Below are 25,973 nucleotides of genomic sequence, written 5' to 3'. Positions count from 1 at the left end.
CAACCAAGAAGCAAAATATGCCTGGAGGATATGAATTAATGAGTTGTGAATCTGCTCCACTGGGGCCTGATTTAAGCTCAGAGGACATTACCCTAGGACAAGGAATTGCAGGAGGTAGATCCTGGAGAAAGTTTGCCTTTGAGAGATCCTTAGAACTCTGAAAGGGGTGGTGGGTCTGTGATGTCCCTAGTGAGATGCAGGATCTCTCTAATCTCTAAGACTTGAAGAAGAGATAAACAGGTGGATTGAATTTTTTCTATCCCCAAAATGCGAACACACGGAGACTGGGCAGCTAGCATGTCTTGGGTACCTTCTCATATCTTAGAAGAGGATGAACAATCTACCTGTTGCTGTATCACTGAACACACATAGCTAGTTTCTTTCTACCACTTTGGGGACCTCTCAAGAAAAAGAAAGAGAAAATACAAATGACCAATATTAGAAATGAAAGCAAACACTAAAGATTCTACAGACCTTAAGAAGACTTTAAAGGCATATTAAAAATTACGATGCCAATAAATTTAATAACAGATGAAACTGACAGATACTCTGATAATTTGACACAAATTATCAAACCTGACTTAGGAAAAAACAGACTATCATAATAACAACATCTATATATTAAGTGTTAGCTCCTGAATAATTGAACTAGTAACTAAAAACCTTCACACAAAGAAAACTCTAGGCATGGATAATTTCCCTGGTGAATTCTATAAAACATGTAGAGAAGAAATAATACAACATTACACAATTCTTTGAAAAAATAGTGGAGAGAAGAATATTTTTAACGCATTTTACAAGGTCAGTATAAACTCATATCAAAACTTGGCAATGACATTACAGCAAAGTGAGAACTACAATATCCCTCATGAAGTGAGACTGGAAATCCCTAACAAAATCAACAAGTTAAACCCAGCAATATGTAAATAGTTAATCCATCACAAATAATTGGAGTTTACCTTAGGAACCTGTGATTGGTTTAAATCTGAAAATTTATCAGCATAATTCACCACGTTAAAATAATAGAAGATAAAATAATCATAGCGTCATCACAGTAGATATCAAAAAATCATGTAACATAATGAAAAGAAAAAGCTGTTGGCAACTTGGGAATAAAAGGTAACTCTCTCAACCTGATTAAAATTGGCTATGAAACAAACAAACAAAAAGACCCTACAGCTAATAGCATATTTAAAGATGAAGCAAGAAACATTTTGCCCTCCTCAGATCAGGAACAAGGTAAGGATATCCTTTTTCACCATTTCATTCAATATTGAACTGGAGTCCTATCAAGTGTAATAAGGCAAGACGAAGAAGAAATGGCATAAGGAATTGAAGGAAGAAGTGAAATAATCTCTATTCATAGATGACATCATTACCAGCTTAGTGAGTCTTAAGGCCTCTACAAAGCAGATATTAGAACAAATAAGTGAATTTATCAAGGTTGCAGAATAGAAGGTCAATAAACATAATCAGTTGCGTTCTTACATATTAGTAACAAGCAGTTGGAAAGTAAAATTGAGGAAACACCACCATATATAATAACATGCAAAAAACTCTGGCGTACTGAGGGATAAATTTAATGAAAGATTTGCAAGGTCTACACACTAAATACTGCAAAATATTGTTGACATAAATTAAAAACAAGAAAACTGAGATTTATAGCATGTTCAAGGATTAGAAGATTTAATTTTGCTGACATGCAAATTCTCCACCAAATCATGTATAGATTCAAGATGAACCAATTCAGAATCCAAACAGGCATTTTGAAGCAATTGACAAGCTAAAGCTAAAAACTTGAAAATACAAAATAGTTTTAAAAAGTTGAAAAGAACAATTTTGGAGGACTTACATGTTTCAAGACTTTTTATAAAAGCTATTGTTATTAAGATGTGATATTGGTGTAGACATAGCAAACTAGATCAATGGAACAGAATAAAAGTCCAGATATAGATCCATACATATGTGGAGAACTGGTTTTCAACAAAGGTACCAAAACATTTCAATGGGGGAAAGGAAAGTCTTTTCTACACACGGAGCTGGAAGCACTGGATATCCATATGGAAAATTAATGAACCATGATGTTTATCTCACCATATGCAAAAATTAATTGGAGGTGGATTACAGACTTAAAAGTACAAGCTAAAATTATAAAATTTCTGGCAAAAAAAAAAAACCCACAAGAGAGTCTTCACAGACTTGAAGTAGGTAAAGATTCCCTACACAGTTCACAGAGAGCACTAACCATAAAAATGTAATAAATTGGAATTCATGAAAATTAAAATTTGCTTATCAAAAGATATTGTTAAGAAAATGAATAGACAAGCAGTGGAGTAGGAAAAACCATATTTGCTTTTGCATGTATCTGACAAGAACTAGTGTCCAGAATATATAAAGAACTTCCATAAGCCCATCAAAATGCCGACAATACCAAATGCTAAGGATGCAGAGCAGTAGGAAGTCTCATTCACTGCTTCCGAGAATGTAAAGTGTACAAGCCATTTTGAAAAGTGGTTTGACATTTTCTGGTAAAGTTAAACATACACTTACCACAGAAACCAGCAATTCTACTCCTAAGTATTTCTCCAAGTGAACTGAAATCATACAAAAACCTATATACCAATGTTTATAGCAGCTTTGTTCATTATCATTAAAAAACTGGAAACCACTGAGATGTCATTTAACAGGTGAATCGATAAACAAACTGTGATACATCTATATAACGGATTATTACTCAGGTAATGCATACAATGACATAGATGAATCTTAAATGCATTCTGCTAAGTAAAAGAAGCCAGACCAAAAGTCTAAATATGTAAGATTTCGATTATATGACATTATGAAAAAGGGCAAGACTATAGGTATGGAAGACAAATAATGGTTTCTAGGAGTTGGGAAATTGAGAAGAAATTGACAACAAAGGAGTTGTATAAAGCAATTGTAGGGTGATCGAATTTTTCTGTATAGTACTAGGGTGATGGGTTCATGACTCTATGCAACTATGCATCACCCTATTGAACTATACAATACAAAAAGTAACTTAACTATATGCAAATTTAAAAACTCAACCAGATGTCAGGAGATGACAGGACGGAATGTAGACTATGACAAAGGAGTCTAACTGTATTAAAAATGTATGACATAACATCACTAAAGGGGGTATGGAAAAAATTTGTTGACCTAACTTTGGAAAACAGTGTTTTTACTAGACACTGCAGGTACAAAGACAAAATGATTTGTCTGAAAATATTAACTCAAGCTGGCAAATTTGTTTCTCACAAGGGTACAGGTTAGCAACTCTGAAACTAAATGTATACTAAAAGTTGGAAAAATAAGTAAATAAATTGTGATAACAGAAACCAGGTTTCTATCTGTCAGAGAAAGGAGTGACAAATAAGCAGGAAGTTGGGGAAGATTAGAATAAACTCCATGAATGGTCACTGGGCTTGGAGAGATTCAGGCCCAAACTTGGGGATGGGGGACAAGGGGATTCATCACTTCCCTTTCTCTTAGAGAGTGACTTAAAGTTGTAAGGACAGTCTCATTCAGGACCACACACAGCACTTTCTTGGCAAACTACTACCCTTGGTTGCCCTTTGGGAAAAGCATGAGCAGAAGGGGAAAAATAGTAAAGTATTTTACCCTAAAAGCCCCACAGCCTTTTGGACGAATTGCCTGCCATGGCTAGAACCGCAGGGAGGTTTCAAGCAGTTACCTGCCCAAGATCCTCATAAATTGTCCACTTCGACAGTCGGATGCTAAACTGAACTTAAGGGGCAAGAGAAAGAGGCATAAACATTAAATACATTAAAAAAAAAAACCTCCATGATGCTGAATTATAATCATCAATTCAGTGTGAATTAATGTATATTTTAAGGTATATACATATATATATCATACTTTATATAAAATGTGTATATGTATGTATGTGTGTGTATATATGTATATATATGTGTATATATATTTATAATCCTATCTCATGTCATATACAAAAAAGTAGATAAAGTCTTAAATATAAAAATAATTTTAATATTTTATTAGGACTTCTGGGGAACACTTAGAAGCTAATAAAGAAGTATTGTGTGGTAGAAGATACTACAAATAAAGACAATAAACAAATTTAGAAAACATGTTTGCAATGCAGATGCCAAATAAGGGTTTAAAAGCTACGATTATATGAAAAGAGCTTTAAAAATTGACAATAAACAGGCAACAGTCTAAGAAAAATGAGAACAGATATAAATAGGCAATTTGCAGATGAGCAAATCCAAATGGCCAGCAAATACATGTAATTAAAAAAAAATTTGCTAATAGGGAAATGGAAAGTGAGCTAACAATAAACCACCACTTTAAACTTATCAGACTGATAAAAATTTTAAGTAGTGGTAACATTGTCAGTGGGGATATGTGGAAAAAGTATTTTCTGCACTGCTGGTGGAAATGTAAATGGGTATAGCTCCATTAGAAAGTAATCTGGGAACATTTATTAAAATTAAAAATGCATAAACCTTTTGACCCAGCAATCTCTTTCCTGGGTATATATCCCATAGAAATATAACCACCGAAAAGTAAAGATATGTGAGCCCAGATGTTTATTGTAGCACTCTTTGGAGTGGCAAAAATGTGTACACAAAGAGGTAAATTATGGTAATCCAGAAAACACAATCTTATTGTTCATATCTGCTAACCTACAGGGATTTCCAGAAGCAATTACTCCATGAGAAAAGTAAGAGGCCAAAAAAAAACCCCTGTATATAATATGGTTTCATTTCTGTAGGGTAAACCATGACAAAAGCATACACACACATGTGTATACATGTACACATGTGTATATTATAGGTATACATGGATATTTGTGAGATCAGGTTTGACACCCATTTGGACCATTACAGAAGACTACGTATAAGACCACACTAGTTAAGGGTAGGTCTGTACTGGCTAATGTTTATATTAATTGAAGTGGTTGGAGTAGGAGAGGCAAATATGAGAGGAAGGAGAAAGAGAAGTAGGGACCAAAAGAAGAAACAAAAAAGGAAATATTATACTGAAATGCAAGCATTATGATAATCTGATTTACATAAAATTATGTCCGTGTGTATATGCATATTTTCTGACCTATGCAGGCCATGTACTGTGTGTGTTGTTCTAAGCACTTTATACGTACTAATGTATTTAACCTTCAGAACAACCCCATGAGGTTCAAATTATTATTATCCTCATTTAACAAATGAGGAAACTAAGAGGTTAAATAATTTTCCCAAAGGGACATGATTATTTAGCTCATGGCCTTGGACTTGAACTCAGGCAATGTGACCCTGAAGCCTTGGCTCTTAACCACTAGACGTATTGGCTTGTATGTCCAGGACGTATCATTAAGCTAAATATACAATTGCAATGTAATGTGTATCATATGATTTCACTTTGGTAAAGAATAAACTCCTATAGATACCTGTTTGTCTAAGCAAGAAGAAAGTTGAAGGAGTCTAATCTGTAAGCTCTTAGTTTATTAGCTCTGGTGGGGGCGAGAAGGGATACAAAGACAATGGTGGGGCAATTAACTTTGCTTTTACATTATCACTGAAACATATAGGATAAGCAGTCAGTCTCTTAGTGGAAAAAATTAATGAATCACTGAGGCTTTTTTTTCTCATTTAGGGCTCTTTGATATTTAAGTAACATTTGTTCAGTGGGAGTTTTCAGACACGAAAAGCTTTATGAAGGAGGTGGTATTTAGCACATAGGTAAGATTTTTGAGAGGTCAGAGGAATAACACGAGAAAAAGCTTAGCGCAGCAAACCACAAGTCATCTTTAAAACATACATGGCTTCAGGAACCTAAGCTAGCACAAGAATTTTTGTATGAAAATGGTGTTAATAAACCTGGAAGACTGCATAGGCTTATATAGCCTTGAATGCCAGGATTGGGAGCATATCATTCCCTGTGCTAGTGGACTGGGCACCTGCAACATGGGGCCTCTTCACATTATGAACAGATACTGCGAGAAGCTGACCTGAATGCTGTGTGGACACCTGACACAGCACCAGCCTTGGCTCCAGCCCCCAGGGAGTCTTTGACCAAATACTGGCCCCACCCAGGGATTGTTTTAGTCCATGCAACCGGTCCCCTCTGATCCACAGAGTGCACTGGGTATCCAGATGGGGCACTCACCCCATTGGGTCCCTATACCTTCCCAGGGTACCTCATGTCACTGCTACTTTGCCAAAAGCCAAATAAATTTCGCCATCCCCAAAGGAGCCACCTTTCCTTTCTCCAGCTCACTTCTTGGCAACAACTTCACTTCTTGCCCCCAGGTGGATTTTGCTGGCACAGGCTAGGAAAATCCCTAGCCCTGGGGATGCAGATTTGGCGCTTCTCCTCAGTGTCTTAATGGCAAGAACATCTGAGGCATGAGGGTGTAGTGGGTGGGAGACAAAGCAAAACAAAACAGGTAAAATTTAAGGTGAACTCTCTGGGATCAAGCATAACTGCCTCAACGGATCAACCGAGCTTCGAGCAACTTCTCTCATCTAAATTTTATCCCCAGGATCAAAATTGCAGACCAAAAATGGTTTTTAGAAATTTGAAATGGTTTTTGTGCCTCTCCCATCGTTAGGGAAAATAGATGTCAACACAAATCTAGGCATTTGGTGCTCATGAAAGACATTTGCTGGTCGATGGACTTTAGCTGTAATATATATATGTATATATACTTAGACGCCAAATTTGTTTATAACATGCCCGGGCTCACTAACTAGGGCACTCAACTATTGAGCACAATTGCTGTGGAGTCATTTAAAGTAAAATACCGTCCTGTCTTTCCATTCTCAAAATGCTTCAATGTAAAAAAAAAAAAAATTAAAAAAATGCTTCAGTGTAACTCAATTCAAACTATAAAATAATATTGAAGTGACATACTTATGGCCAGGGGGCAGATATTAAAAGGTGATTCATTAAGGGTCACTGAACTGACATGTTCAGTTATGCACAGCTGGGTAATATGGCAGGAATTCTCCTTTGTCAAATCGGGGTGCACAGAAAGATGTCTTTGTAATAAAGGGCTGGCTGGAGCCCAAAGAGTCCATGCATTTCTAAGAATAAATTTCTTTCCTAATCTAACTGTACAGGGGGAAAAAAAATGCAACAACAAAAAACAAACTAAGCCTTAGAGAAAGCTCCTGGAATGTAAGATCGGTAATGGGAAAGGGATTTACACAGCCATTTCACAGAAGTCAAAGCTCCATTAAAATGGACTACTCACATTTTAGGGTCACTTCCTTCAGTTTCAAAATCTGTAGGCTGTGGAAATCCATGTGTACACAACAATAGTGTTCATACTGGGATGTTATATAACTGGGCTCTTTTCCTTCATTCTTAGTAATTCTTTTATACTCATGTGACCTTACCCCATTGATGAAGCCACTTCTAGATTTATGGCCTCTGGGAAGGAAAGAACAACGAAGTCAATCACTGACATTTGAGTTGCAGAAGCCAAAGTCCTTATGTAAACAGTAAAGTTGGAAAACTCGTGATTTATGAAATGCATGGGTTTTTGCTTTGTTTTTCTATTTCAGAGAACATAAAGATGATCTGGGCTGGAAAAAGAGAAAAATCCGGAGAGAAGACGAGGGATTAAATACCCCTGAGTCCTTGGGAAGGGGCCCCGTACATTCCCTTGATCTTATGCCAAGTCAGGCGCGGGAGGAAGGACATCCCTAGATAGGTTTGGGGGTCCAAGAGGAGCCTGGGACCGGGCACCTGTTTCAGCAGGCCTCGGTCAGGTTGTACGTTGTCTTTAAAACGCACTTTGCTCTACTCATCATGGTAGGCTTTGAGTAGCAATGGCTGCATCAGGTGTCCAGCCAAAAGGGGCCTGAGACAGCATCAGAATCCCCTGTGGACCCAGAGTGGTACAAGGGAAGAGCCACACATTCCTCACGTCTCCTGAGAGGGGCTCGGAAATCGCCAAGCAGACCTGATGAAGCCTGATGTTTAGGTCAAGGCAGACACAACCCGGCACAGCAAATGCTACCAACGCAGACGTCAAAGCATCCACGTCAAGGACTAGGACCTCTGAAAGCACCAGAACCTAGAAGCAAACATGGGATTTGGGAAAATCCTGAGTTGACTGAAAAGACGAGAATTGACTGAAACAATGGAAGAAACTCTAAACTCACCCAAGATTAAATTTCTATCAAGTAAAAATGGAAAATTTGGAACTAAAGTTAAATTCACTTTATAGGAAAATTAAATTATATTTCTTAAACGTTTAGGTTGAGAATAGGCTGAAAATCATACACACTTCATATGACTCTCTCAAGCATAATTTTTTCACTGTTCAGAGACAGTTGGCCATTACTGTAAAGTTAAAAAATATGTTCTTAATATCCAATATCCAGCTTTCATCTATCAATGAAAATATATATACTGTGATTTAAAAACACTTGGATCATTTAAAACTATTAAAATGATTCAGTCTTCTCATCACTATCAAAATGCGTTTATACTGGAAAGTTAGAGTTTGGCAGACCAGGAGAATTATAAAAGGAAATTAAGAGTTAATATCCTATGTATGACATTTTAATTGGAGATTCTTTTTTTTTTTTTTTTAGGTAAGCCCTACACCCAACATGTGTCTCAAACTCAGAACCCCAAGATCAAGAGTCACATGCTCTACAACGGAGCCAGCCAGGCGTCCCTAATTGGAGATTCTTTAATCCCAATAATTTGTCTGAGTGTATGTGGTGGGATCAAAGAATAAAGCATAAAGCAAATTTTTTGGAATTCACACATCTAAATGAGTACCATCCTGAAATAATCACACTGGAAAACCACTGAGATCTAAAGGTATTGATGCTGAAAATAGTTTTGGAAGCCCTCCTCTGAAGTTGGCTTCTGAGATAGTATATGAGCCCCAACAAGAAAATAAGTGTTGTCACTAGGTTTTAACCAATTTGCAAGCTGAATGGCAGCCTGAGAGACTTTGTAAGTCATACTTTATCTTTAATTATTAATAATATTTCAAGTTTGATACACTTATTCAATAAATTTGGTCCCAAACATTATTAACAGAGTTCGTAGCACAAAACCATCCTTAAAGAATGCCTGCATTGAAAAGATGCCAAACATCACACTTCTGAAGGGCACCAAATGAACTACCAAAGGCAGAAATGGTAGAAAATGCATACTCATTCCACAGGGGAGAAAAAGACAGTTAATACTCGGAACTTTGACCAATAGACCTATAATTACTTGTGTTGAACAAAATTCTGGATTTTTTTTCTTAATAAAGTGTGGTAAGACATTGTGGTCTCCTTTTTAAAGCAAAACAATAATGTGGTGTCAAAAAGGAAAAGCATAAGAGAGGCAAACTAGCTGGAGTGTTCTCCATGCAGAATATACAAGCATACCAAGAAATAGAGAACACGAGAAGAGACGACCCATGGTATCTCTAAAATCAATCTCTTTAAAATTTCCTTTCCTGCTCCTCAAAAAGATTGATTGTATGTGGCATATCTGAATGTTGCCTATCCTCACCCTCTGATCCCATATAGAAGATGAATTGAAGTGTTCCAAGTGACAGTTGGAAATATTATTTTACTGTCCATGAGCAGAGTGAGTTTTTAATATTTAACAAACATGAATGCGTCAGCACTGACCAATTAGAACAGAGGCAGCAAGAAATGAGCGCTAGCCATTAACAATTGACATGGTCATACTGGGCATCTCAACCGAGTATCAGCCCTGCTCATGGGTGTTTCTCAAGGGGAGAAATAGCTCCTTTTTACATAGAAATCTTGTTTGTTTGTTTATATGAACTCAGGAAGAAAGAAGAAACAGTCTCTAGTTGCAACCCATCTTTTGGAAGGTCTATACTTTGTTTCAAAAAAGGTAAAAACAAACTGAAAGTAAGCAATTTTATTGATTCAGAAGACTTTAAAAGCAAAGTGATATCACTCCACTAGACAGAATCAGGCCTCCTAATTTTCTATTATATATATAAACCTTACATGGAGTCCAGGTTCTGTAGGAGAAAAGTATGCTACATCCTGTTACTGATACAGCGGAATGGGGATAAAAGGGCTGGTTTTACCAGATCCTGAGCACATAGAAGATTATAAAGTTGCTCCAGAGAGCAACAGGTCTTTCTTAGACTGCTTTTCTCGTGTTGATGGCTAAGCAGCTTCATCTTTTGCTTGCAGCAGCCCCTAACTCTCCCTCTCTCTCTGACTTTGCTCTGGACTCCTCCAATCCATGGGTCCCATAGCAGCAACTTCGATTATGTCCCTTCCCCGCATAAAACTTTTCAAGAACCTTCTATCACATTTCTAAGGAAAGATCTAGCCCTTAGCCTGACTACATGTTCCTGAATGATCAGCCCTATTTCTCCAACCTCATGCTGAACCTCTTTCTCTTTCACTCACTGTCTTCCAGCCACATAGGACTGAGTTCTTCCTATCCTCTAGCTGTGCACATATACGTTTCCTGTTGTCTTCATCAACTCTTTCCTACTTAGCCCTCAATTTCAGCTTACCTATCACTTTTAAAGAGGCCTTCCCTGAATCTCCAGTTAGTTATTTTCTTATCATTATGACCTCAAGGATTTAAACATTTGATGGATTTCAGTTCATTGCAATTATTATCCTGCTCAAATCATCCCATTTTTAATTAGTAGCTTTTTAAGATTGGGTCTATGTCATGAACCAGTGACATAGCCTTGTTAGTCCTGAGAGCTTCTTCACTTTATGATATGACAAGATGTTCCATGTTCATCTCCTACATTTCTTGACCCACACTTGGAGTCACACATTTCTCAAAAATGTCTTGACTTCTTTTAGTAGGGAAATGGTATAGGAAAACCACAATTTTGGTGCTAAAGATTCTCATTGTACTGGGTGCTTGGTAATTTTTTTGGGGTTTTTCCAGAAAAAATGTTGGGGAATATACATATACCTATATCTTACATCATACATAATGTATTACATACCTACCCTATTACATATGTTCATAATCACATATATACTTATATATGATACATGTGTATTGTATGGATGTATGTATTTTAAATACCTTATGAGTTAATAATGATATTTCCAGTTCAAATTCAGTACTAACAGGTTTTACTTAACTTATACATTTCATCTGTATCTCATTTTTTTCCATATCAAGAACCCTGGTTCTCAATGTCACAGGGGATGATAGAATTAGAATATATTATAATTATTCATATGTTTTATTCATGTTGCATGCAGAAAATCTTAAAATAGCAATACTAATATTACCAATAATATGATTACTGAATACATTGAAAATTTTTGTTTAGCGTATACCATCCCCAATATCCACCTATCTTTTTAAAGATTTATTTATTTATTTGAGAGAGAGAAAGAGAGAGAGAGAGAAAGAGAGCACAGGCAAGAGGGGCAGAGGGAGAGGGAGAGAGAATCACAGACTCTGTGCTGTGCCTAGAGCCTGACGTAGGGTTCGATCTCATGACCCTGAGATCATGACCAAGAGCGGATGCTCAACCGACTCTGCCACCCAGACGCCCCCACCTATTTTTAATAATTATACTATACATACATTATCAGAGCATATACTCATTACATATTATATTCTCTTATTTTCAATCCTTATTTAATTGCAATTCTACAAGTAACAATACATTTGAGGCTTTCCACGGGTATTCATTGAACAAATAGATAAAGTGCTTTATTTTTTAAAAGAAGTGTTTCAAAGTGTGAGCTTACAAGTCAATCAGTTCTATAAGGGAGACCAGGCTTATTGATTTTGAGAGTTCACCACTGGGTCTAGACCTCTGCTCTACACCCTTTAGATCTTACCATGAGCTTTTTTCACTTAACTGCTACTGGATTGGGCAAAACCCCTACAAGTTTCAGTTGATGTTCTCAAATTGGCCTGCCATGTTGTCAGTAATTATTGTCAACTATTTTGAGTTTCTCCTGTTTGCAGAACCATCAGATGACTTATTGCTTTTCTCTGCTTTTTCCCACACAGACCTTTAAAAAACAACAACAACAATGATTTTACTTATTTATTTGCATGAGAGAGAGAGAGGGAAAGGGAGATAGAGAGCACATTGTTGTGGGGGGAGGAGAAGAGAGAGAGGGACAAACAGACTCTGTGCTGGGTGGGGAGCCCAATGTGGGGCTCAATCCCATGACCCTGAGATCATGACCTGAGCCGAAATCAAGAGGAGGCTGATTAACCAACTGAGCCACAAAGGCGTCCCCACAGACCTCTTTTTAAAAATCCCATATGTACCCAATACCCAACAGAAACATTAAATAAATAAGAATAATCCCATAAATAAACTTATATAACTATCATGTGGGCTATAAAGGAAAAGTACATTATGTTATGAAACAAGTACTTTGAATATTTTACTTTTCTTGAACTTTTTCCTGTCGGGAATGTCTTTCCCTCTTGTTCTATCTACTCAAAAGGATAGAGCTCTATAGTGATAGCCAACCCATTTCCTCCTTTCCTGGGATCCTAGGCACATTTATTACCTAAGAAGGAGTAGGGCTCTTCTTGTTCTCTGCAGAACAAGAAGAGGACTAGCCTTACTGGACATTTCTAAAAAGACTGCAGAATACAAAAACCAAATCTCTATTATAACTATGTCCCATGAGTCCTAAGTGCACATTTTATCTTTGTATACATCATTCCCAGGCTTGGAACACCACTCCTCATATACATAAAAATCTTGTTCTACCATGGGTAAACAGCTTTGTTTCTACTGCTCACCATTGGCCAATGCTTTTATCAAAGCATTTATTTCAGAAAGCTAGACTGTATTGTCTCTGCACATCCAGAACCTCAACCCATCCATCATAGATTGATCTCTCCCTCTTTCTGGCTCCCTACTATGAACATAAAAATTGAGCTAAATTTTCTGGCAACTAAGACATAAACTTTCCTATTAGATACTTCATCTCCCTCTCTCTTTCCTTTCCACTATGGCCGAACACCTAAAACACTAGTGATTTAGTGTTTCACTTTCCTTTTACTTCACCGCCTCAATAGCCTTACCACTTCTCACTTTCTCTGTACCTCAACCAGCCTTCCAGCTGTGAGCACGCCATGGCAGTTACTCTCTTAACTACCAAATCCAAAGAACACACTTTAGCCTTTTTTTGGCCCTTTATCTTTACATCGGTTATGGCATTTGATACAGTTGACCATTCTCTTAGAAGTCCCTCTTTTGGCTCAACATACCATTTCCCCAGATTCCCACCTCTGGTGTGGCTCAGTCTCAGCTTCCTTTCTGGCTCTTCTTTCTCCATTTGCCGATTATAAATTGATGCCACACACTTAGAAACGCCCAGCCCCTTCTCAACACATTTACCTCTCCACATCTTTCGCAGCTTCACCCAAGGATTTAGCTAACAATTCTGAATTTTTATCTCCAACTCAAGAGTCATATTTCCAATGGCTCACTGGGCATCTTCCACCTCCTAGACTTTTGACACCTCAAACTCAAAATATCGTGCATCTTGCTTTCTTCTTCTTTGTATATCCACTTAAATCATCTAATAAGTATTTATTGAGCCCACTATGTACCAAGATTATTCTAGGTACAACAGTGAATTAAAGGGCAAAAAATCTGCACTGTGGAGCATTCACTTTAGTTATGAAGGTTATATTCTAATGAGGAATTTACATTATGGTCTTGTTGAGACATTCTTTATGAGTGTATATTATATTGCTTTATTCTTTTTCCCACAACCATACAACAATGTGCACACACAATAATTTCTATCACCACATCCACGATAATGGACATTTACATTATTTCCAATGTTTTGCAATTAAGAAACATTGTAGTAAATACCCTTAGACATCTGACATCATCCATCTACATACCTGTAGAATGAACTAGAAGCAAAATTGTTAGGTCTGAGATTATGTACATCAGTAATATTCATATACATTCAAAAGTGTTTTCCATAAAGGTTGCACCAATTCTAACTGTCACTGGTAATTTATAAAAGCATCTGTTTTCCCACACCTTTGATAACATAGATATCAAAATATTTCCCATACGATTTCCCAGATGTGTTCCCCTTTTCTTCCTGTGTGCGAAATTGAACTTAATTTTTAAAAGTCATTTGTATTTACTTTATCCTTGCTTTCCTGTGTGTGTGTTTGGTCTTTTTCTACTTGATTGTTAGGCATATTCATGTTGGTTTGTAGGCTTTCTATACACATATCTGTATATACATATACAAGCTCTTTGTCCATGAGATAACACATATCTCTATACTAGTAATGAAAAGTAGAAACAGAAACCTTTAAAAGTATCATTTACAAGAGCTCCAAAAAATGAAATACCCAAGTATGAATCTAACAAAAAATGTGCAGAGTCTATATGAGGAAAACTATAAAACAGAGGATAAAAATGAAGCGGAACTAAACAAACGGATTAAACGGCTCAAATATTAGTAAGATGTCAACATTCCCCAAATTTATCTATAGATTTAACACTTATCCCAATCAAAATCCCAGCAGGATTTTTGTAGATACTGTCCAGCTGATTTTAAATTTTATATAGAAAAGTAAACAATGTAGAAAAAACAACTTCAAGGAAGAACAAATTTAGAGGAACTCACACTACATGATTTCCTGACCTACTGTGAAGCTATACTAATCAAGACAGTATGGTATCAGTGAAAGTATACTACATAAATTAATGGGACAAAATAGAGAGTCCAGAAGTAAACTTACAAAATTATAGTGAACTGACTTTTAATACTACTACAAATGCAATTCTATGGATAAAAGATAGTCTTTTCCATGAATGGTGCTAAAACAACTGGAAATTCACATGCAAAAGATATATGCCTCCACCCACACCTCTTACTTTATAAAAAATATTAAAGTTGATCACGGGCCTAAAATGTAAAACATAAAATTACCATCTTCTGAAAAAAGAAAACACAAGAGAAAACTATAAAATACTCATGAAAGAAATTGAGGAAGACACAAAGAAATGGAAAAACATTCCATGCTCATGGATTGGAAGAACAAATATTGTGAAGATGTCAATGCTACCTAGAGCAATCTACACATTCAATGCAATCCCCATCAAAATACCATCCACTTTTTTCAAAGAAATGGAACAAATAATCCTAAAATTTGTATGGAACCAGAAAAGACCCCGCATAGCCAGAGGAATGTTGAAAAAGAAAAGCAAAGCCGGCGGCATCACAATTCCGGACTTCCAGCTCTATTACAAAGCTGTCATCATCAAGACAGCATGGTACTGGCACAAAAACAGACACATAGATCAATGGAACAGAATAGAGAGCCCAGAAATGGACCCTCAACTCTATGGTCAACTCATCTTTGACAAAGCAGGAAAGAATGTCCAATGGAATAAAGACAGTCTCTTCAACAAATGGTGTTGGGAAAATTGGATAGCCACATGCAGAAGAATGAAACTGGACCATTTCCTTACACCACACACAAAAATAGACTCCAAATGGTTGAAAGACCTCAATGTGAGACAGGAGTCCATCAAAATCCTAAAGGAGAACACAGGCAGCAACCTCTTTGACCTCAGCCGAAGCAACTTCTTCCTAGAAACATCGCCAAAGGCAAGGGAGGCAAGGGCAAAAATGAACTATTGGGACTTCATCAAGATAAAAAGCTTTTGCAAAGCAAAGGAAACAGTCAACAAAACCAAAAGACAACCAACAGAATGGGAGAAGATATTTGCAAATGACATATCAGATAAAGGGCTAGTATCCAAAATCTATAAAGAACTCATCAAACTCAACACCCAAAGAACAAAGAATCCAATCAAGAAATGGGCAGAAGACATGAAAAGACATTTTTCCAAAGAAGACATCCAAATGGCCAACAGACACATGAAAAAGTGCTCAGTATCGCTCGGCATCAGGGAAATCCAAATCAAAACCTCAATGAGATACCACCTCACACCTGTCAGAATGGCTAAAATTAACAAGTCAGGAAATGACAGATGTTGGCGGGGATGCGGAGAAAGGGGAACCCTCCTACACTGTTGGTGGGAATGCAAGCTGGTGCAGCCACTCTGGAAAACTGTATGGAGGTTCCTCAAAAAGTTGAAAATAGAGCTACCATATGATCCAGCAATTGCACTACTGGGTATTTACCCCAAAGATACAAAAGTAGGGATCCGAAGGGGTACGTGCACCCCGATGTTTATAGCAGCAATGTCCACAATAGCCAAACTGTGGAAAGAGCCAAGATGTCCATCGACAGATGAATGGATAAAGAAGATCTGGTATATATATACAATGGAATATTATGCAGCCATCAAAAGGAACGAGATCTTGCCATTTGCAACGATGTGGATGGAACTGGAGGGTATTATGTTGAGTGAAATAAGTCAAACAGAGAAAGACATGTATCATATGATCTCACTGATATGAGGAATTCTTAATCTCAGGAAACAAACTGAGGGTTGCTGGAGTGGGGGGTGGGGTGGGAAGGATGGGGTGACTGGGTGATAGACACTGGGGAGGGTATGTGCTCTGGTAAGCGCTGTGAATTTTGCAAGACTGTTGAATCTCAGATCTGTACCTCTGAAACAAATAACGCAATATATGTTAAGAAAAAAAAAAAAAGAAGAAGAAGAAGAAGGTAGCGGGAGGGGAAGAATGAAGCGGGGGAAATCGGAGGGGTAGACGAACCATGAGAGACGATGGACTCTGAAAAACAAACAGGGTTCTAGAGGGGAGGGGGGTGGGAGGATGGGTTAGCCTGGTGGTGGGTATTGAGGAGGGCACATTCTGCTTGGAGCACTGGGTGTTATGCACAAACAATGAATCATGGAACACTTCATCTAAAACTAATGATGTAATGTATGGGGATTAACATAAGAATAAAAAAAAAATTAAAAAAAAAGAAAACACAAGAGAAAATTCTCATGAGTTGGGTTAGAAAAAGCATTGTTAGATACAACACTAGGAGCTTGATCCATAAGAGATCCATAAGAGAAGAAAAAATGGATCAGTTGTACCTCATCATAACTAAAACCTTTTTCTCTATAAGATATGGTTCAGAAAATGAAAAGCAGAGAGTGGAAAATGTCTTCAAATCACAAATCCAACAAGTTAATTTATACCCATAATTTTAAAAGAACTCTCAAAACCAACAATAAGAAAACAAAGATCCAGTAAAAAAATGGACAAAGATTTGAACACATTTCAACAAACAGGATATTCAGATCACAAACAAGCAGATGAAAAGATGCTCGGGGCGCCTGGGTGGCTCAGTTGGTTAAGTGTCTGCCTTGGGTTCAGGTCATGATCCCAGGGTCCTGGGATCGAGCCCCGCATCGGGCTCTCTGCTCAGTGGGGAGTCTGCTTCTCCCTCTTCCTTTGCCCCTCCTCCTGCTCTTGCATGCTCTCTCTCTCTCTCAAATAAGTAAATAAAATGTTTTTTTTTTTTTAAAGAAAAGATGCTCAATGTCTTAAACCACAATGAGATGCCATTGCATCTTATTAGATGCACTTATTAGAATTGTTAAGAAATAAAAACAAACAAAAAAATAAATGGACAATACCAAGTGCGGACAGGAAGGCCGAGTAACTACAAATCTCATACATTGCTGGTAGGAATGCAAAATGGTAAAGTCACTCTGGAAATTTACATTTACCATATGATTGGCAATCCCACACCTAGGTATTCATTTACGCTAGGGAAATGAAAACTTATATTCATACAAAAACTTGTGTTTAAAGCAAATTCTATGTAGAGCAACATTGTTCAGAATCCCCGCAAACTGGACACAGCCTGAGTGTTCTTCATTGGTTGAATAAATCAACACACTCTGGTACAATAAAATACTGCTCCTCAATAGAGGGAAACAAAGTATTGATAGATATGACAACAGGGATGAATCACAGATGCATTCTGCTAAGTAAAAGAAAACAGACTCAAAAGGTTGCAAGCTTATGATTTCTCTTACAGGACATTCTGGAAGAGGCAAAACTATAGAAACAAAAAACAGGTAAGTGGTCCCAGGACCTAGACATGAGGGAGTTTCCACGATAAAGTGGCTGCAGGAGAGAATATTTTGGGGGTGAAAGAACTGTTCTTTATCTTGATTATGGCGCTGGTAACAAGACTCACAGACCTACGCACACAAAAATTAGTGAATTTTACTTCATGTGGATTTTTAAATAACTTAAAAAATACATACAAAACAAAAAGCTGTGTTCAGTGAGCAGATTATCTCACCCTGAAGGAGTGAGAATCCTACACCTTTCTCAAAATAAAACAAATCTTAAAAACATGAAGGCAAAGAAGCAAGAACTTTTTCGGGACTGCACTACTCAGAACTCTAAACTGTCAAGGTGTGAAAAGAAATTGGTGGCTTTTGCACATGACTGTTCGATTCATCTTGACCTGTCCCCTCAGGTTTCAAAAGGGGGAAAACAGCATGAGGAAAACAAAACACTTTGGCATCATACTATGTGATGACCGGTAATCACATCTCTATTAGCTCTGCTGCACTTAGTCTAACTTAAATGCCATTTGTCTCACAGGAGGAAGGAATGATCAGGATAATACTATCTGAGCAATGCTCATGCAGAACAAGGGAAGGGCTTCTCTAAGCTTCATTCTATTCCATTCAAATGCATCAAAGCCCTCTATTCCACGATTTCTTCTTTAAGCCTACATTTTTCATGAAATACCACCAACCAAAACTATTGCACAGAACATGTGGCAATGTTAACCTTTGAAATGAAAAGAAAATGAGGAACTGGGCTAAAAGAGTCTTGCACACCCAAAGCTACTAATATGAAAAAAATCAACATGTTGCATTTCAAAATCACCTAGTGGTTAACTGTGAGATAGTTGCATTCTGCTGCTATATAGTTTTTTTTCTGTTTTTCTCTTGCACTTATCAATTGTGGTTCCTGCTGGCTAAAATCTTCAGTCATACCAAGGAAAGCTTCTGATTACTAGATTCGAGTCAACAGATAGAACTATGCCCTGAGTCTCAAAATCTATGCCTGTATGATGTAGCTTACCAGCCTCTGAGGAGCTATGGGGCAGAGTTTTACCTGACGTCGTCACCTTGTTAATTGGTACACATATAGTTATATCATATTATATTATAATTATTATATAAATAATAATATCTATAATATACATAAAATAATATAAAAGTATAAAGTCCAATTGTCCAGATCCATATCATTTCAGCCAAGCAAGGTTGCCAGGATCACAACTGTAGCCTTGACTCCTTTGTAAAATAAAAAGTATAAATGAGTAAATATGAATATCCTTACTCTCTTGAAGTGTCTGGTATATATTGGTAGTGGAGAAGACAGGGAATTGCAGAAACTCAAGTTTTTCTGCACACCTGACTGAGGTTGACCTAGTTGCCCAAGTCTGCTCTGTGTGTACCTGGTTGGGTCTCTGGGGCAGGCACAATGCAAGGTAAGTGTTAATTACTGCTTCAGTTTAAGGCTCCCATTAAAGCATGAAAGAAGCAGATGAATTCTATATTTCTGGATAAAAATCAGAGATTATCCTAAAACCATTAGACAAATTATGCTAGATGCAAAGTCTCATTTCTCCATATTCAACCTTCTCCTTAGACTATTCTGCTTCATTCTGCTTTATTACTCGTATTATACAGCAGAAGAAGTAAACACCCTCTGCTTTAAGGGTGAGAACAAGTGAAATAATGTATATGAAAATGTTTTGAAAAGAAAATGGCACTATATAGATGCAAGATAATACTTTCTTTAATAGCCACTACTGACACTCTCCCAAATACATAGTGACTTTCCACTTAGTAAATCTGACAGCTAGATTGTTATTTCATATCTGTGATGTGGAAACATTGCTTAAGCCAGTTTAAGCAGTAGTGTAAGAATGATGGTTCTGCCAAGTGCTTTGCACTTGTAACAAATGAACACAATAAATCAAATCATCAAAATACACTGTCCACATCAAACTTTGGTTTTTGCAGGCACTATAGAAAGATGTCATAGGAAATATCTTGAAGATGAACATTTCCAGTCCTTAAACTCTCGAAAAAAACCATATCTGCTGAGAATGATTATGCTGATTACGGTGGGTTCCCTAAGATGATTAGACACAGGACGGAAGGGAAATTAATTAGTGATAGCCAATCCAGTGTTTCCACTGTCTTAACCATTGAGGACTGTAGACGGTCAAATTGATTTTACCACCTAACACATCTAAATCATCTAAAAAAACTTCATTATTTTCGATTTGTACATTCTGATTGCCTTACTCATTCTTTCATTGCACTTGTAGAAGTTTTGCTTAACAATTTTTGTATATTAGGAGCCCACTAAGTGAAGAATAGATATTTCTATCGAGTCACATCTTTGGGTAGCATTTAGCACAACCAAGGAATTTAGATTATTTTTTTTATTATTATTATGTTATGTTAATCACCATACATTACATCATTAGTTTTTGATGTAGTGTTAAGGAATCTAGTTTATTTTAAACAGCTAGAATGACTAGAACCACATAGTCAGAAAGGCCCCTAGAGCTCATGTAGTTTAGCCATCCTATTGCACTCTTACTATAGGCCAAGCTTGGCACAAATTGTCTCATTTAATCTTTACAGTAGTAATTCTAAGGAGGAAGAATTGTTAACTCCATATTATATATGAAGAATCAGAAACTTAGAGTTTCTCCAGGTCACATAGTTTATAAGCAGGGGGTCTGGAATTCCAAGAAATATTTGTCTGACTCCAAATACTTGCTTTCCCCTCCATTTTGAATCTCCTTATCTGTATCATATCACCAGTGGCAGGGAGCTCATTTTTCTTGGTACAGCAAATCTTGAACAGTTCTGGCTATAGATCTTTCTGATGTCAAGCAACTAACTAGAAAAAAATTATAATACGCCATAAAAATTCAAGTTATAATTTGTCATCAGTAACTACATCCCAATCATTCTGGAGGGCGGAGGGGTTCTAAGCTGACATCTTCCTTTTGAAGATAATCCTCAAAATCTTAATCATTCTACCATATATCACTGACTGGCTTTCATTAAATAATCCTATGCCTTAGGACTTCTCTAATATTGCATCATTTCTTGATTGAATTCCCAGAATTCTACATAATAAATCCAGATAATGTTACCCTGAAAAAGTGTTTGTGCAGATGATATCAACAAACCTTCTAATTCTTAAGAGAGCTTCCAAACAGTTCCTATAGAATATCTTATTCTAATGAGAATTATATTCTGACAGATCTGCCTGTATAAATTATATGTAAAATATACCTCTAAGTAGGAGACAGAACTGACCTGTTAGTGGGATAATTTAAGCTTATCCAAATGCTATATATGATTACCCCCAAAGTATTTTACCTTGATGATAATTGTTGCTTAGTTACACTTCCTGTCAGTTCCTACCCAAAGGATCCTACCACCACTTCTAACAAGATGTGGTAAAATCACCTGTATAGCATTCTTGCTACTTATAGTAGCAGAAGGACATGCATTCAGTTTAACAAGTATCTATGGCAAGTGATCTAGAACAAAATTAGAGAGCCACAACAGTGTTATCTGGCATCATAGAAGATAGAAATGGCAGCTCTAATAAATCTGCCTTACCTCTCTAGCTCTCTTCCATTGAGTGCCTTTCTCTGTGTTTTCTGCTTCTCTCCTGTCACTCCAGGAACACTTGGTTTGACTCCAAAATTCTCTTCATCTACTTGCCTCTCGGTTTGTTTTCATGCTCCTTACGCCTAAAAAATGATCTCCCCCATTTGAGGGTTTGGCCAATGTCTTGGCTTACCCACCAATCTTCAGCAGAGGGGGCTCCAAAATAGCTAATTACAAATGCTACAAATTAACACCTGGAAATTACATCCTAATTGGAAATCAGCTGATATTTTATACACTGAATTGCTCCAAAAACTTTATATCCCTTCAAATAAACAACGAGTTTTTGAACTCTTGTATTTGAAAAGGAAAACAACCAAGAATAGAAAATGATGAGAAATTTGATTTTTAAAGAAATTCTTTATTGAAGGTAGTAATGCAATGTAACCTCATTATGCAGTTCCTGTTAAACAGAATTCAATCACATTCATGGATAAGTTAATAAAGTAGAATCCTGATATGAAATGATTACTGTACACTCAAGGCATTTGTCCTATTACCCAACACCAGCATATATACATTCAAAAACTATCTATTAAGTATATACTCTGCCAGGCACTGAAGATGGACTTAGCTATGTTGAATATTTACATAGAGTTATGCTATTGAAGAACTTGATTCACATTTCCAAGATCATAATCCTATTCCTATGGAGTAAAAAATCTCTTACATAGAGACATCTAAATAATTTTTCAAACAAAACTACTAACCAAATAAATATAGAAATGAACAAAGAAGTCTCAGTTCCCAAGTTTTAGTGTAAACTATCATAGCTTTTCTTCCCCATTTCCAAGATTCTGAGCTATCTCTTCCCTAGTAAACAAATAAGATTCACTGAGGAAATAACTATATAACTAATATTCTGAGTAAATTGCAAATAACATGTGTCAATCTATATGTGGAAAAATTGATTACAAGACATAAACCAAAGCAAAGATAGTTTAAATGACCAGAGTCCAAACGTAATGGAATGTGTAGATACTTATGTTCATCAACTTTGCATTGCCAGAATCAATACATCACACAATAAAAGCCTGATATAACATGTCTATTATGTAAAACATGCCCACATGAACGTGTAATTTATTTCAGTGTTGCAAGGTCATGGAAAAAATTCCAGTAACTAACCCTCTGTTGGAACCACCCAATGAGTTTAATTACAGACTTGTCTATGAAGACTCCCTACATCAAATACTCGCTTGGAAATCTACCCCACGTACTCCAGAAATTTTGAAAACAAATGAGGTACTTGACTCTTGCTAAGATACTTACAGTAGAAGTTCCTTTTTGCTTGTGGGTTCATCATTTGGGGATGTTTTCATCAGGAGTCATCATGCTTTTGATCTTGAATGCCGTTCTTCCACCAAGGTTTCTTGTCCGTAATTTCCAAAACAGAGTCCCTTGTACTAACAAGCCATCGTCCCATACTGTTTCCTTTCTTGTGTGAAAGTTACCCTGTAGATCGATTTCCTGTCCAAAAACCCTCCAAAATGAACCAACACTGCTGTACGCCAGTGAAATGTGCTACTCAAATACTCTGTCTTAGGAGTTTGGTTCAGAAAGAAATTCCCTGATTGAAACGAGGAATTAGATCCTGATTGCTCCAGGGAGCTTAAAAGACAGACGTTTCTTCCTCATGAAAGAGCCTGTTAAAATGTGCCAGCGTCATTTATTCTCACTAGTCTGTGGCTTGAGTACTATTGCCCACGAAGCCTCCACATACTGTGTGCTTCCTGAAGACCCTCCCAATTGCCACGGTAACAGTATCCCAACTATATTTTAAAATCAGGCTTAGTATGCTTTGAAGTACATAATGTTTTCCATTCCTGAAAGGACAAAGAGATCTACATTGTCAAAGTTTATTTTTAAGCTCATGTGCTTGCTAAGCGCAGTGGCGAATGGGCTTTCCGTGCCTGTACTACCATCGCTGGAACCTATTAATGCAAACAGATGAATCTCTGGCTTGCTTCCACAGAGGCTTTTCTTTCTTTCTTTTAAACCTTATCTAAATTGCCTTGATTATAATTTTTTTTTAAATCAAGAATGCTATCAGTTTTCTGAGCTTGCTTGTTTTAATTTTATCAGTACAGAAGCCATGTGAGAAAGGCAAATAAGAGGAAGGTTTCAAATAGCTTTGGCTGAGATAAGAAAGTAATTGGAGGTAGATTCTGTGTCTGGAAGAACTTTGAGGGACATGTGGAGACAGTAAAAATGACTTTTTTTTTAAATAAAGGAACCAACAATAAAGAATGAAAGACAATGATAAATAATGAAAGGGTGACAGAAGAGAGGAGGTAAGGTGGGAGAGAGAGAAAGAGGGAGAGACAGAGAGAGAAAGAGAGAGAGAGATGCCTTGACTATTAGCAACAATTCTCATGTATTTTCTTATTGTTGGGAAAGCAAATTGCTCTGGTTTGTATAACCCCCTACCAGTCTGCTCAACCCACCAAAATTAGCCCACATGTCATCTAATACCAGACTAAGACTTGTGGAAACACATTATTGCTCTATTAAAGCCATAACAAAATACAGCTGAGCAGTGAACATTAGGTGGTAGGGTGACCCTGAGGTAATACAATCCGTATTATGGAATTTCTAGCCCAAATTTTAAACATCTGGTTTTGATATGATAACAAATGTGATAATGTACATTAAATACCAGTATTCAAGTAACATAATCCTTCCATCTGACTCAAACAATGAATGCTTTTCAAATCGTTTGAAAGGGAGATATTAGGTAGACAGACACTTACACTTGTGCACAGACCAACAATGACCCTCCCGTGCACAAACACACATGTACATACAACGCAAGAGCATATAAACTGTCAGTTGACTTTCCAGAAATAAGAGTGGGTTTTTGCCCCCACCCCCTGCTGTCCTCTCTTTTCAGGAACCCCTTTGCACAATTGCTCTAAATTGCAGGAGACTTGGCTGAGATTGGGAGGAAGGGAAGGGAAATGTGAAAAACAATAATGCTAATCGGACCAGACAGAGATGTGGACCCTGACCTTTGCTTCATTAGTACCATTTCATGCTATCATCTGATCAAGTCCCCAGCCAGCCCCTTGCAGCTTGATAAATAAACGACATCAGATTATCCTTATCCTGTTTTACTTTCATGAGAAAGAGCTTCTATATTATAAATCCAAATATTACCATGTTATTAGATGTCCAATAATTCAGTGCTTTAAATGTTGCTGGAGTCCAGAAGTTAAGATCCCTTTAAATGAGCACCTTAGAATTAGACCAGCTGGTGGAAGAGTACTAATCATTAGCATTTGCTGACCTTTTATGTTTGCATAAGAGGTTGAGAGAGTGACCTGGAGGATGGAGAGGGTGTGTGGAACCTGCAGGGATGAAAGTTAAGTTGGGAACAATGAGTGGGTGATTAGCATGGGGTTAAGAGATAAGGAAGAGGCTAATGTTGATGGAAGCCTCGTGTATTTTGGAAAGGAAAGCTTGTACGGTGGTGTATCATGCAATCCATTTCCATTTATCAAACATCTACTATGCCCCCAGGCACTGTGCTAAGAACACAATTTTGTATGTTAAATGCACCAATATAAATTTGTACAACGTAGAGAGATAGCAAAGATGAGGAAGTGGTTAATTAAGTTTGGCAAGATAAAGGTTGATGTCTGAGCGGCATGTGGGAGACGATTGGAATTTGCTAGGCAGACAAGAGGTGGTAGGACATTCCAGACCATGCATCAGCATATGCAATAGTGAAAGAGCAAAATTATTCTCAAAAAACACAAATGAGGGGCATTGCTGGGTTTTAAAATTCCAGTGAAATTTCAGAATGGGCAAGATAATTTGGTCCAGCTTTCTCCCCCCCACACTTGACCATGTGAGCCATCTAAGGGGAGGAACGAATTCTGGTGCACCGTGGTATCACCTAATTCCTGGCACATAATGAATTGACTGATTCACAGATAGCATTTCACTCTGCCCCTCAGCAAAGACTGTTCGGTAGGAGTCCGTCTTGCTCCAGCGGTATTCTGTGTTCTGTTTCTTCTCCCAGTTAAGAGGAAGCCTCATTCAAAGTATGTCTGAACATGAGGAATATTGGAAATGTATTCACTCCCTTGTTTCCTCCTGATGTTCAAAGCTTCATGAGTCAGGTGAATGGTATTTGAAGGAGCCGGCAGAAAATAAAAACCCCAAGTGCTTTTTCTTGGTTTGAGCCAAACCCGAACCTTTTCAAAGGCGTGAAAACATGCAGCTACATTGGTTTGGTTTTCCCTTCCTGGGCCGCTCTTCTTCCTGGTGCTGGCCAGCACCACACAGA

The 25,973-nt window shown here is 37.3% G+C and overlaps 1 protein-coding gene across 1 annotated transcript in view; it reads right to left on the bottom strand.

Moving 5' to 3' along the window:
• The window catches only part of KCNK2 (potassium two pore domain channel subfamily K member 2), a 225,755-nt gene extending 202,404 nt beyond the window's left edge, over nt 1–23,351 (bottom strand). The window contains exon 1 of the mRNA XM_021682561.1: nt 22,952–23,351. Within this exon, the coding sequence (XP_021538236.1) occupies nt 22,952–22,985 (34 nt within the window). The 5' untranslated portion in view covers nt 22,986–23,351. The remainder of the gene's footprint in view (nt 1–22,951) is intronic.
• Nucleotides 23,352–25,973: the final 2,622 nt, after the last annotated feature.

The sequence above is a fragment of the Neomonachus schauinslandi genome, chromosome 6 (assembly GCF_002201575.2).
Source record: "Neomonachus schauinslandi chromosome 6, ASM220157v2, whole genome shotgun sequence".
Taxonomy (NCBI): Eukaryota; Metazoa; Chordata; class Mammalia; order Carnivora; family Phocidae; genus Neomonachus; species Neomonachus schauinslandi.
This window is presented reverse-complemented; position numbering and strand designations above follow the sequence as displayed.